General features: G+C 41.6%; 1 protein-coding gene across 1 annotated transcript; it reads left to right on the forward strand.

The window, feature by feature from the left end:
• The first annotated feature begins 3,982 nt into the window (after nucleotides 1–3,982).
• On the forward strand, nucleotides 3,983–11,997 carry LOC306781412 (RNA-binding protein 39-like). Its single transcript, XM_079274262.1, has 16 exons — nucleotides 3,983–4,196; nucleotides 5,233–5,290; nucleotides 6,829–6,878; nucleotides 7,007–7,198; nucleotides 7,982–8,035; nucleotides 8,179–8,220; nucleotides 8,331–8,451; nucleotides 8,545–8,697; nucleotides 8,891–9,028; nucleotides 9,118–9,183; nucleotides 9,260–9,464; nucleotides 10,298–10,384; nucleotides 10,464–10,554; nucleotides 10,980–11,085; nucleotides 11,209–11,287; nucleotides 11,403–11,997. Exons 2-16 carry the CDS (start codon nucleotides 5,240–5,242, stop codon nucleotides 11,501–11,503), a joined length of 1,536 nt encoding a protein of 511 aa, XP_079130388.1. The 5' UTR covers nucleotides 3,983–4,196; nucleotides 5,233–5,239; the 3' UTR covers nucleotides 11,504–11,997.
• The last annotated feature ends 1,582 nt before the right edge of the window (nucleotides 11,998–13,579 follow it).

The raw sequence follows: 13,579 nt of genomic DNA on the forward strand, positions 1-13,579 counted from the left end.
AGCTGTGAGTCTGTGGATGTTTGGTTTATATTCGTGTGTGCTTTAGTCATTTTTGAGCATTCATTAACTCATGCACATCTGCTGTTTCGTCATAGATATTCACACCGAGTCTGCAAACATTTCATAGGATATGACCAGTAAGAGTCGGCCACATGTACATTACATGTGCTTAGTTTATATAATATCTATATCGGCGACAAAGTGTTTGGTCATAATAGTTTATTATGGAAGTTTTTGTACAGTAAGTACACAGTAGTTTGATTTTATTCCTCTCTCCCCGCGTTGTTAGTGTTGTGAAGTATTTCACTTAGAAAATTCTGCATCACTTGCAAAAAGCATTTAGTATATTTTCCAGGAAATCATAAGACGTGTGAGTAAAATTTGTATTGTTTTCAACCCCGTAGCTCACCTCATCATATTGATATGTCCTCTGTTGGTGAATATCTATGCAGCCCCCCGTGTTTCCCTTACACAGTAACTCTGAAAGGTGTGGGTGCAGAACATGAGCAGCAACGAACCTGTGTTCATTTTTGATTCATGAGAAGATGATGTAGCTCTACAGGTTGATGTATCGGTCACTGGTCTGCAGAAGTCATAATCTATAATGTGTGTGTGTGTGTGATACCTGATGCTTGTTTGTGTGTGGACGGTGTGTGTAACTCAACAGGAGGACAGAGTGAAGATGGGACATTTGTAAATAGGTGTGTGATTTTTAGGCTTAGCGATAACACGTGCAATGTGTGTCAACACGGGTTTTATAGATGTATAATAGTTTGTATTGTCTTTTAAAATGATGAACAAACTTTCTTTCATGTTCTGCCATGTCTTATTCAATGATGTACAAGTAATGGTTGAAAGAAACCATTTTATATGTCGGCAAAATGCAATAAACTCAAATCATTTTAATACGACAGTGACGTTCGAGTGTCGGTGATGTTCTTACAGCGTCTGCTTACAGATTCATTGTTTTGCAATTGGATTTATGGTTTGAACTTTTCAAAATGTCGACTGTGTTTGCCTCTTTATCAGCATCTCAGGTCTCAGATCACACTAGACACATATAGAACATCAAATATTAATTTGATGTTCTATCAAATGGTGAGAGAATTGTTAAACAACAAAGAAGTTGTCTAACCGTGTTGTAAGACACAAACAGTTATATCAGTCTGTTCTCACCTTAAAGGCTCAATAAATGTGACTCAGAGCATTAAAGTGTAACTTCACCCGCTGCAGCATTTTGAAAAAAAAGTGTGTAAGGAGCTGAGGAGGGAGGAGTTGCTCAATGGGTGTTAACATTCTATTTTTGGATGTATTTCATGACGTAGACTCGTCCCAAAAGGTCGACTCTATCTCAAAATTGCCAATATTAACACCAGCATCGATGCGTTTCATCATAGTGCGGTTATATGATTTAGTTTACTGCCTCAAAAAACATGCATTAGTGCACGTGAGCAAACCCCACTGGTGAGCTCACGCTCTGCACCGGCTCAGCCGTCGCCATGTTGAGAGCCGCCAAGAGGCAACAGAACCGCTCCCGATGTCGCAGACGGCTCCTTCGCTGATCGTGACATGCAAGGTGAAGCGTTTGTGATTGTGCATTTCGTCGTCATGTCCCGACTGATCGAAAGAGACGCTCACGGGTCAGCAAACGCTCTGTCCCAATGTTTTCCAAATGGAAATCAGCCAGCGGGATCAAAAACATGGCTAACACGTGCCGACTTTTTATTCTGCATGTACGTTTTTATAATGCATATTTTTATTGTGTGAATTATATTATATATTTCAGCTTATTCCAGCGGTCCACGCTGCAGCGTGATACAGCTTCTGTGTGTTTGAGAGAGCGAGATGGCAGGAACGAGGTCGATGTCTTTGACCCGTCTTATCTGAGCACATAAACCGCAGACTGCAGAAGAACTGATCGGCGTTTGTCCCAAAGAAGAGTCGGGATGAAGACGAAGTCGACCAGCCTTCGAGTGAGGTTACCTGTGTTTGTGTTTGTCACACAGGTGGTCGTGTTGCATTGTATGCAGCCTTTGTCACGTACGATGAGCAATCGGACGCCAGGTTTCAGACCAACAGGACTAACCCCATGGACAACGCGGTGTACAGGGACTGCCCTGTTCTCACGGACATCCAGGTCATGATATTCCTCGGCTTCGGGTGCCTGCCGGCGTTTTTCCGACTCTACGGCTTTGGGGGGGATGGTCTTTAACTTCCTCACGGCCACCTTCGCCATCCAGTGGGCCTTCCCGGTGCAGGGCTACTTCCAGTTCAGCCACGAGGGTAAGATCCACCTTGGGGGTGACGGTCGGGGCGTCCGTGGATATGATGATCTCGCCCGCGGCTGCGTACGCTCTGGGCGCTCTGGGCGCTCTGGGCTGTACCGCGTGCATGCTAGGCTACAGGTACTTGACCCCCTTCCTGGCCCGGCTCTTCCGTTTTTTTGAGGCAGTTTAAAAAATGTCGACATCCTTGAGATGCATCGTCTGGTTTTCATGGGACATGAAAAAAACTACTTAAAAAAATAAATAACAACAAAGATGCAACAACATTTATTTTTTTTAAACGCACAGGAGCAAACAGGCTTAAATACCTATAACAAGCATCATCTACATGAAACTAATGAGGAATATAATTAACTGACAACTGCCAGAACAAATGATGTGAATATTACTGACAAATGAAACATATATACTGTTAAAGTCTTATAAAGTTAATATTGATGTGGAAGCACATACAAAAATAACAAATGTTTTAAATTACATTTAAAGGTGTGTGTTTCACAGGTCTGTAGCATTGATGATGTTGGCATCATTAGCAGATAATAAAAGAGAGATGAGAGACCACTGACATTTATTTTTCCTCATCACTAGATGGCGACCATGAGCCGTGAAACGAAACTGACGAGTTAGTTCTCGCGAGGAAAGGCGAGATTTCAAAGCCTCAGGGTGTTCGTGCCCAGAGCTACGTCTGACAGGAGAGATGTTGCTGTTTGAGGCTAGCCTCTTTTGGAAGAGCGCTGGGCTTTAAAACTAACTTTACGTCGTGGACAAACAGTGGAATTACAATGTAATGTACTAAACTGACGAATCTAGAGGTATTGTCCTTCCTCCGTTCATGTTAATGAATGGAGGAGGTGGGAGGCGGGGGGTCAAAGAAAACGCTAGTGCGCATGCTCCAACTGGGCCCGTAATGCGGAAGATCCGGGTACTCTCATCTGAATTCCACACTCGGAAGTCGAACTTTTTTATCCATCCTTGGTTTAACGAGATATTTTGGCATAAAACGTATGAAAGGGAGTCGCACACAGTAAAGGTTCCAAATCCTCATGTTTAGGAGTTTGCATAGAAACTCATGAACGGAAACCAAAATTTGGCAATTTCTCCCTTTTTTAATTAGTTATTTTAGATGTACACATAATACAATATTTTAAGTGAGCACTGTATTAGATTTTTAAATGTATTTGACTAATTTGAATTAAATTGAAAAGCAGCAGATACAGAAATACTTTTTTGGGGTTTGCTAATTATTTATCTATCTATTTATTAAAGGTAAAGTGACAATATTGACAATGACATTAGATATTTAGGATACTTCACTCCTTATCTCGGGATATTCATTTTATTTGATTTTAAGTAAAATACATATAGGATTTGGGAGTTTTTGTGACAGTTTAATTCTGACATTCTGCTGGTCTACGTTTCTGATCTGCTGCTATCATTGGACCTCCAACAAACCTGGTTACATATATTTGTAATCTATAAGAAATGTTTGTGGACGAGTTTGTAAATAAAGTTATTTAATATACTGTACTGTGTAACCTTGTTTGCTTGTAGAGTTGTGAGAGAAAGTCAGAAAACCTCAGTTTGTGGTTTCAGAATGAGAGTGGTGTAATGTCGTTTATCTCTAGCAGGTGGCGGTAAAGCAAAAACAAAACACCACCGCTACCGCAAATCTGATAGTAGAAGAAGACGAAGAAGAAGAAGGAAGGAGAACGTTTTCAACCCAGGGCCACACGACCTGCCAACGGATAGTTACTTACATTTATAAAAAAAAGGTTACATAACTTCGATTTTTCTGATTGCATCTTAGCTCTGAGTGATCTGCCGAGAGGGAGGCGTCGAGAAGAGTCTCCTCAGCACCACATTTCCCGTGATATTTTGACTTTGGCACATCATTTCATCAATTTCAAAACGGTAATGTCAATGTTTGCTAACGAAGCTAGCTCGCTAGCTGCGGAAACGCTGTTAGCCATATTGGCTGTTAAATGTAGCCCTTGTTTTTACATTACTTGGACAACTGTAAACATCTTGGACCAACGGTATTTTAATTGGATTATTAGTGACTTAATATATATGTTTACTGGTATTCATATAAGCAGTCTAGTTAATAAGGGTCGTTATTGATGTAAGCTAACGTTTAGACGACAGCGATGTAGCTTGTTAGCTTTAGCTTTGTGTTGGAGTGCAACGCGTGTTTATCTCTAAGTGATCTCGAATGCAACACATATTTGAGGTTATGGGTGGTGTTGTTATTCAGATTAATTGCTACTAAAGTGATCTCTAATGCTACACATATATTTGAGCTTTATGTGAGGTTAAGGGTGGTGTTGTTAGTCAGATTAATTGCTACTAAATTGGTTTTTATCGTAGATTATATTTACACAATTTGGGGGAAATCGTTAAGGAAATTCGGTCAAACGCGGTCTCGCATTGCTGCCATCTAACGTTAACGAACGCTAACTTCTGTTGCACATACAAGGAATGAGACATGGTGGATGGTGCATAACATTAAACAATCATCACAGTGCAAAATACAATACATGAGCTAAAAATAGAAACATGTAGAAATTTACAATAAAATATAGTAAACAAACAGTTGAGTATATTAAAACAATCTAGCTGTCATCCACCAGGTCTACATTTAATCTACCAAAACAATGTTAGTTTGTAGCTCAGCTGACTAACCTTACAGAGGAGAACCTGGCTCGATTACAAGGTGAATTTAAAGGCATGTAATAACAATTACAAGGTGAATTTAAAGGCATGTAATAACTACATTTCTGTTGGTGCAACATTATTTATTAACTGTGTAAAGCTGGTACAACAAAGATCAAAGACAGAGAGCATATCGGTGTGATGGCGGCTGTATGGGAAGGGAACACAACTTAAGCACAACTGCGTCAAGACGCCTTTTTCAGTGTCTTACAGTTTGTGTTTGTGTCTTTCATAGGATCATCATGGCTGATGATTTTGACGTTGAGGCCATGCTGGAGGCTCCATTCAGAAAGGTGGGTTGCAGATTACAGAGATATGAGGCCTGTTATGATTTTACTCTTGAGTCCTTTTTTTTATGATATTTGCTACTGTGACAAAGTTTACTTGACTGTTGTGTGGTGTATAATTGAGTATTTCAAACGCAATACAGAATTATAAATAAATCCACATCTATCTCTCTTTATAGACTTCCCTAATGATATCTCACCTCTACTCCCATGAATTCATCTTTGATTCCACTGTGAACTGTGAAAAAAAGGAAGGTAGTTATTGTGCATATACTGATGTACTGTGGTTCACCTTAGGACTAAAAGAGACTCAACCTAGAACATCAATCCCTATTCGGTTGCAACAAGGTGAATGCCAATGGTTTATAAGCCCACCTTTACCTGTCCAGCAATGGAGGCAGTATTCAGATTTACAACCTGCATGCCGTCACGGTTTCTGAATGTGCCGTCCAATATGAGCCGTTTTCTGGAACGTCGTACACTGTGTTGCTTTGAGAAAAACCATGTATCACTCTGTCATCTTTAAGTTGTGTTCAGAAAAAAAACATTTCACAAATTAATACGGGATACTCAATTGTGTTTGTGTCAATCTGTTACTGTTTTAAATCCAATAGTTTGACATCAGTATGCTTGAAAATGCAGATATTGCAGTTGTGGAGCGTCTTTGTGCGAATACATGAGCCATGTCATGGTTTTATGGCAAAATACAGGTGAACTATTAATTTCTCTTGCAAGTAAATATGAATACTGCCTCTTTGCCATAGTCAACTGTAATGTGAATCAGCATCTTGATTTTGCATGCTACACGATACCACAGATATTGATATATTATTATTATGACTGTAACAAATAGATTCTATCTAGCATCATTGTATTATAAAGTGAGTTTCTTTTCAGTAGTTAATAATTCCTTCTGAAGTCAAAAGGCCAGAAGTATTATATCATGCAACCTAAAGATAATGGCAGTGTAACACGTGGCTGATTTGATGGATTTCTTTCTTTCTTTTTTAAATTCATTTATTTCCTTGGGCGTCAATATTACTAAGAAGTGTGAATCCCTGTTTGCTTCAGGGCAAGATGTGTGACAGAGGTGGCATCGAGCTCTTACAGTCCAAGAACGAAAATGGGTGAAGATCACTGGACTGACACCAACCACACAGGATCTCTTTTAGTGGCCGCGGGCCATGCGTGGTCACATGATTAGGCACACATAGTGGCATTGGTACGACCTATGAGACGGGGAATGGTGGAGATGATCTGACTTCTGACCAAGCTTCCTGAACTCAGCTAACATGTTGGACACTCCCTTAACTGTGCTTTGTTGCATTCAGTACTGAGCAGCCTTGTTAAAAGCAGGAGTGGGATGGGAAGCAATTGGGGTGGTGGAAGGACACTGTCCAGACATGACAGTAGGAAGTTTTGAAGTATAATTATTAATTGAATACATTCTGCATTTTCTCTTGTCCCACCCCATCCCCTTTACCTTGACGACTTGAAATGTTTCATCTACGTCCTCATGATGTTCTTCTATCAACCTTGCTTAGGATGAGATCAAGTCCTCTCATGCAAATGGCCACGGTGAACAAAACAAGAAGTAAGTTTTCATATATTTTCTGGCAATATTAGCTGTTTGATTCTGAGCTACAAGTAAAAAAAAAAAAAGAAGAAAGAAAAGCAATGTGTTTGCCCTTTGCGCGACGATGGTGTTGTAACATGTTTCAGAAAAAGGAGAAGCCGTAGCAAGAGCCGAAGCCCAGGTTCTAGGAAGAGAAGAAGCCGGAGCAAAGACAAAAAGAAGAGCAAGAAGAGGAGCAAGAGCAGAGAAAGAAAGAAGAGCCGCAGCAGAGAGCGCCATCGCAGCGGCTCCCGGAGCAAGGAGCGCTCGGGCCGCTACAGAGCACGCAAGAGCCCCGTGTATGTCCCTTTATATGAGCGACCCACTCTGTTAGGTACACCTGCACGGTCTCATGCAATCCAATGCAACGTTATTGTTTATGAAGCAAAAGAGGCGCAACACACCCACCGGCTGTCGTCTGACGATGATTTGGCTTTTTATCGGTTTAGAATGAGCTGGTAAACGCGTCGTCTTTCAACTCCAGTCTCAAGTTTCTAATCGGGACTATAAACAACGAGCCCCCCCCAGAACCTTATTATCGACAGACCGATAGCTGGTGGGTTCTGAGATTAAACCACTGCTGTCCAGTATATAACTTTATTTACACTTCTTTGACAGTGTCTGCTAAAACTGAACATTATAAACACCATAAAAGAAGACTTGAAGGCAAATCAGTTGTATTGGATTACATAAGCGTGTACAGCCGTGCCTGATAAAGAGGAAACTGAGTGTAAGTAGTTATCAGTAGCTAGTGTGTCTGTCTGGTTTGTTTGTTGTATATTCAAATATTCTGCTTTGTCAGAAAAAGGTTCAGATTTAAATATTTCTGTGTTTGTAAAAAGGTATTTTAAAAAGGCACGTATGCAAAGTTACGTACTATCAGTAGTTCAGAGGCCTTTTGTCTCGTACTGAGATACGTACAACATTATGGCTTTATTAAAGTGAGTGATGACGGTGAGCCAACAAGCTTTAGGACGACAGCAGTAGACGTCAGTGGTAACAGTAAGAATGTTGAACTACGAAGATTGTTTTCCGTCCAGCGTTATTTGAAACTGAAACAGTAATTCTTCTTCATGTTTCAGCCGGAAACGTTCAAAAAGTAGGAGTCCCTTCAAAAAGGAGAAGAGTCCCATCAGGTGAGCTGAAGCTGCACATTCCCGTCTGTAGGTCTGGGTGCTTCATTTCCTGATTTTGTTACAGCACCCTGAAATCAAGTGACTGTTTCTCAAACTCACTTTGAGCTTTTTAACGGATCTTTAAAAATGTGTTTCTATTCAAGGAACTTTGAAGATGCTATCGGGCCGTTTAACAAAATCAGGGAGTATGTCTGATTTACCTTTTTTAATTTTCCATAAGTATTCATTATTTTACCATTTATTTAATCATGCCGAGGTAGTGGTTTGTTAACGTTTGGTGTGTTCTCTTTTGTTGAAGGCAACCCATTGACAACCTCACACCAGAGGAGCGGGATGCTCGCACAGTCTTCTGCATGCAGCTCGCTGCACGCATCCGAGCTCGAGACCTGGAGGACTTCTTCTCCGCCGTGGGAAAAGTCAGTTGGTTTTGGCGTTGTTGAGGCGTGTAATCCGGCGTGCCTGTGTGTGGAAGTGATCTCTGAAATGGTCGACGTTCTCTCTCTCTGCAGGTGAGGGATGTGAGAATGATCTCGGACAGAAACTCCCGGAGATCAAAGGGCATCGCGTACATCGAGTTTGTGGAGTCTTCTTCTGTTCCGCTGGCTATCGGATTGACCGGCCAGCGGCTTCTAGGAGTTCCCATCATCGTCCAGGCCTCTCAGGTCGGCGTCTTATTATTATCATGTTATTTCTACCTGATGTGACGGAGCATTTTAATACCAACGCCTCCCTGTTCAACTCATTTTTCAAATGTTAACGTGTTCGACCCAGATAACATTGCGATTTAGACAGATTCAGAATTCCTGCATTAATCTACCGCATTAACGTAATTACTTTACTTACGTGTGATTACAGGCAGAGAAAAACCGAGCTGCAGCCGCTGCCAACAACCTGCAGAAGGGCAGCTCCGGTCCGATGAGGCTGTACGTGGGCTCGCTGCACTTCAACATCACTGAAGAAATGCTTCGAGGGATCTTTGAGCCGTTCGGAAAGGTCAGGAACACGTTTTACTTCCGAATAAATTATGATTTTTTGACTTGTAGATGCATTGGTGACGATCCTCCTGTGTTGTGTTTGCACAGATTGAGGGAATCCAGCTGATGATGGACAGCGAGACCGGTCGATCCAAAGGATACGGCTTCATATCGGTAATCAAAGCGTCTCCATCGCCGTCGGCGCTCGACTGTTCGCAGCCTGTTGGACTCTGACCTCTGCCTCTTACAGTTTGCAGATGCAGAATGCGCTAAGAAGGCCTTGGAGCAGCTGAACGGCTTCGAGCTGGCCGGCCGCCCGATGAAGGTGGGTCACGTCACGGAGCGCTCGGACTCATCGACGGCCAGCTCGTTCCTGGACAACGACGAGCTGGAGAGGACCGGCATCGACCTCGGCACCACGGGGCGGCTGCAGCTCATGGCTCGACTCGCAGAAGGTTTGTTAATCACCTGCAGCGACCGCACAAACAGTCCCCTTATAGCACATGAGAGCAAGTCATTCGTTTGCCAAATTTATATTAGAAACTGTGCCAACTGTGTAGATAAATATGCCTTACGGTACCGTCCTCAGTTTAGAAGAATATAGTTGTCCACAGAGTCGTATTGCCTCAGTCTAGACTTTCTGTTTTAATGCCTTTTATGTTTTTAACTTCATTCAAGATGTCGACATTTCGAGACATTTCGTCTCTGAATTCACTGCAGAACATCACCGCTCCATTGTGTCTTTATTGTCCACCAGGGTGGAAGTTTGTCTTTGACTCACCAAACATAAGAAACAAAATGCAAACATAAAAAGCCAGTTGGTAAAAAATAAATAGAAATGCATCGACATGGTCATGTTAGACATTAAAGCGGTTCGTGCCGGTGGCTTAGATCTACTGTCTCTCTCTCTCTCGGGAGGATCTGTGTCATCACGGTAAACTTTAAACATTTGGTCGGACAAACGAGACGTGTTACGGCTTTTATTCGGCCTCTGAGGATTCACGAGTGGCGTTGTCTCACTATTCTGACGTGTCATGTTGCACGGCTGTAGGTGTCACAATGTTGCTTATCGGACGCCCCGCCCTGATTTTCTCTGCATGATAAACTACAACATGTGAGTAGTTATTGGATCTGAACATTTTCTCCATTTCTGACTGCTGGGTCTCAAAGGATGTTGATCTTCTCATCTGTTTCCTAAATGTCACAATCTGTCCGTGTCATGAAGCGATCGTTAGATTTAGTTTCTTAAATTAAACGCGTTTTCATTTCTCTCTCTTTCGTCTCTCAGGAACTGGTCTGAAGATCCCTCCTGCTGCTCAGCAGGCTCTACAGATGACCGGCTCCATTCCCTTCGGAAACCTCTCTATTCCACAATGTGAGCCTCTAGAAGACGTGTTGTGTGTGTTGATATATTATTTCTTCATCTTTCTAATCGTTCTCTTTCTTTGTTTCAGCTCTTCCATCTCCAAGCCAAGCGTTGAACCTCCCGTCACAGCCGCTGGCCACACACTGCCTCCAGCTGTCCAACCTGTTCAACCCACAATCGTAAGGACGGGTTCAAACAAGACTCTCATGCCCAGATGTGCAGTTTTTGGTCTCCGTACATTTTCCTCCTGTCCACAAGTGGCTGTGAAGAAATTGAGCGATTTCAGTGGCGAAGAACAAAATCCATCTGCACATCATTTTAAATAGAAACGCATCCTGGATTTCAACCAAAGCTAATCTGAGGCTTTAGCAGTCTTACGTTTTGCAAATCTAATGGGTGTTTTCTAAAATGGTTCAAAGTTCCTACTTTGTTACTGGTCTCCTGCTGCAGCTCGGGAAGGAAACCGAGTGAAGCTACAGAGAGTTTCACATTAAAAGCATTACTTTTCGAAGATGCGTTGTATTGACTGTCTGACCCAAAGTCCGCGTAAAAATGTCCTTTTGAAGCTGTTGTGTTTCTAACGTTCCCAAACTTGTTCCTCCAGGGAGAACGACCCCACCTGGGCCGTGGAGATCCAGGACGATGTGATTGAGGAGTGCAACAAACACGGAGGAATCGTTCACATCTACGTCGATAAGAACTCTGCTCAAGTAAGTTCACTCCCAAATGAACTCGTTCCAAGTGGCTCAAAGGGGACACGGTGTCCGTGTTCCGGTTGATTCACAGACCTGACAGGACGTCTTCTGTAACCGTTTGTGTGTTCTCCCTCACAGGGAAACGTGTACGTGAAGTGTCCCTCAATACCAGCAGCGATGGCGACTGTAAACGCACTTCATGGACGCTGGTTTGCAGGTTTGTGACGACTCGGTTTGTTTTTGAAACCTTTTGAAATGTGACCTTTGAGGATTAGAATGTGGAGGATAGTGTTCCCGTTTCTAACAGCTCCTTGTTTCCTTTTCTCTTCCAGGTAAAATGATAACGGCCGCCTACGTCCCCTTACCGACCTACCACAACCTTTTCCCCGACTCGGTAACGGCGAAGCAGCTTCTAATGCCGACACGCCGATAGTCTGAGACGTGAGCGTCAGTGTAAATACCTTTGTTTGCAGTCATGAAACAGACTCATTGAAATTAGTTGGCAGTGTGTAATAAAAGTTGCCTCAAGTTCATGTGTTCATAATTGAATATTAGGCAGGTTTTTGTTTTTTCTGAGTTGCTTTTCAAATTTTTCGTGGGTTTGTGTTGTAAAACTACCACTGAGAAGTAATCTGCAGTTATCTATTGGTCTGTGTTTTTAAATATTCCTGTCTTATCTGCTTGTTTAAATCAACAGTTTTAGATTTCAAATAAATTGCAAAGAGTTACAAAACTGTGTTGGGTTAATAGGCCTTAAATGCCAAAAGTATATCAATGTCAACAATAATCCTTTGTAACTTTTTACAGCCATAATTTCATTTTTTGTATGAAGGCTCCCAATAAACTTTGACAATTCATTTTTAAGTTTTTGTCCCATTTCTTTGGGAGTTCCTCATCCAGAGTCAATTAAAAATGTGATTTACTTCATTTGGACCCCATGTTTCTCCTTCACTGGTCGCTTCAATCTGTTTTTATTGAACTGGATTCAAACTGGAGTTGCCGCTGACGTTGACCACAGGATGTGCACAAAGAGGATGAACTCGTGTGGATGGTTCCACGTCTGCTGCTGAGCTCAGTTCAATCACGAATGCATTTAAATGTTAAGATTTCTTGTGAACATTAAGTTACACCAGTCTAGCATGTTTTTATCTTACACTTGATATGAATCCTGTGACGTTAACTCAACTATTTATATTTACACACATCAAAAGAAACTTGACTCCTAGTGGTGATACATAACTATAATAGTAAAGCAATGCAGATGTTTTTAGATGATTCTAGAAGTCTGTCTTCAGTGGAAACCAGCCTTCAGATTCCCAAAACAATGCTGTGAGAAGTGAAGTAGGCAAACCGTGGAATCCGGCCTTCAGATTCACAGAAGCAAAGTCACGAAGTTTGTCCTTCAGCTGTTATTCCAACAGACCAAAGTAGAAAGACACGAGGGCTCACGTGAGCCCTGCGTGGCTGACATTTATATTGCATTCTGTACTGTGAAATTGTAATGACATTCTACATTATTCATTTCTTTGTCACACTATACTGACATTTCTATGATATATCATACAATCACTATCATTTATTTGCATATTGTTATTTTTATGATCATGTCAGAGTTCATAACTAAGCTAAATAGGCGACTGAATTTAAATTATTTTGTACATTTTTAATATTCAACATGAACCTGATAATGAGAACAATGTTCCTACCGGAGAGCTTCAGAGGATGTCGTCTCAGACTCAATGTGCTCGTGTTTATTTACTGGACGATGGATTAAGGATACTCTGATTCTAACATGTCAGGGATGCTGTAGAGAAACAATTACGTGGTATTTAAAGTGCAACTAAAAACTAAACGATGAAATGACACATTGCTCTTTCAAATAAAATGTAAAAACGTATAAGCCGAAAAACAGTGGCGAGCGGTAAATCAGACAGACATTTGCAAAACCAACCAGTTCTTCTTCCTTCAAAGATTTTCTCTTGTAAAACTGAAAGTTAAAAAAAAAAAAATTTGGAAAAAGCAAAAATCTCCTTTCCGTGTTGCTCGTGAAGGTTTGCTCTCTGCTGAGGAACGGGCTCATTGCTGCCCCTTGTGGCTGTCGGGGAGAGAACAGCCACTACAACCATCAAATACCAGTGGACGTGTTCTGCCCTGCCCGTCTCATCGGTACACATTCAATTGAGATTCTTTTAGCATTTCTACTTCCGGAGCCGGTTCCCACGCACAAGCACAAGTCGATAAAACAAATGACACGAGACGGGTTTAATGCATATACTGTGAACTTTATCTTCCAACAAAAGGTATCGCAACAACTAAACAGTTCCTAACTTTACATTTTCCTTTTCTTCTCTTTTTCAAATTTTACTCTTTTTTTTAATTTTTTCCCTCCAGAATGTCGTTGACATCTAGAAAGAAAATGACACTGTTAGAGTCTTTCATGGCAACATTTAATGTCTGCAACTCAGCACACACTTCCTGATGTTAAGAGTAAAGAGCAATAGCTTTCATT

Source organism: Melanostigma gelatinosum (assembly GCF_949748355.1).
Source record: "Melanostigma gelatinosum genome assembly, chromosome: 8".
In the NCBI taxonomy this organism is placed as follows: domain Eukaryota; kingdom Metazoa; phylum Chordata; class Actinopteri; order Perciformes; family Zoarcidae; genus Melanostigma; species Melanostigma gelatinosum.

Excerpts from the sequence above, each read along its gene's own strand:
- LOC306781412 (XM_079274262.1), top strand. The coding sequence starts at position 5,240 with ATGGCTGATGATTTTGACGTTGAGGCCATGCTGGAGGCTCCATTCAGA. Across the intron at positions 8,221-8,330 it reads CCGTTTAACAAAATCAGGGA|AAGGCAACCCATTGACAACC; the intron begins GTATGTCTGATT and ends TCTCTTTTGTTG. Across the intron at positions 10,555-10,979 it reads AACCTGTTCAACCCACAATC|GGAGAACGACCCCACCTGGG; the intron begins GTAAGGACGGGT and ends TTGTTCCTCCAG.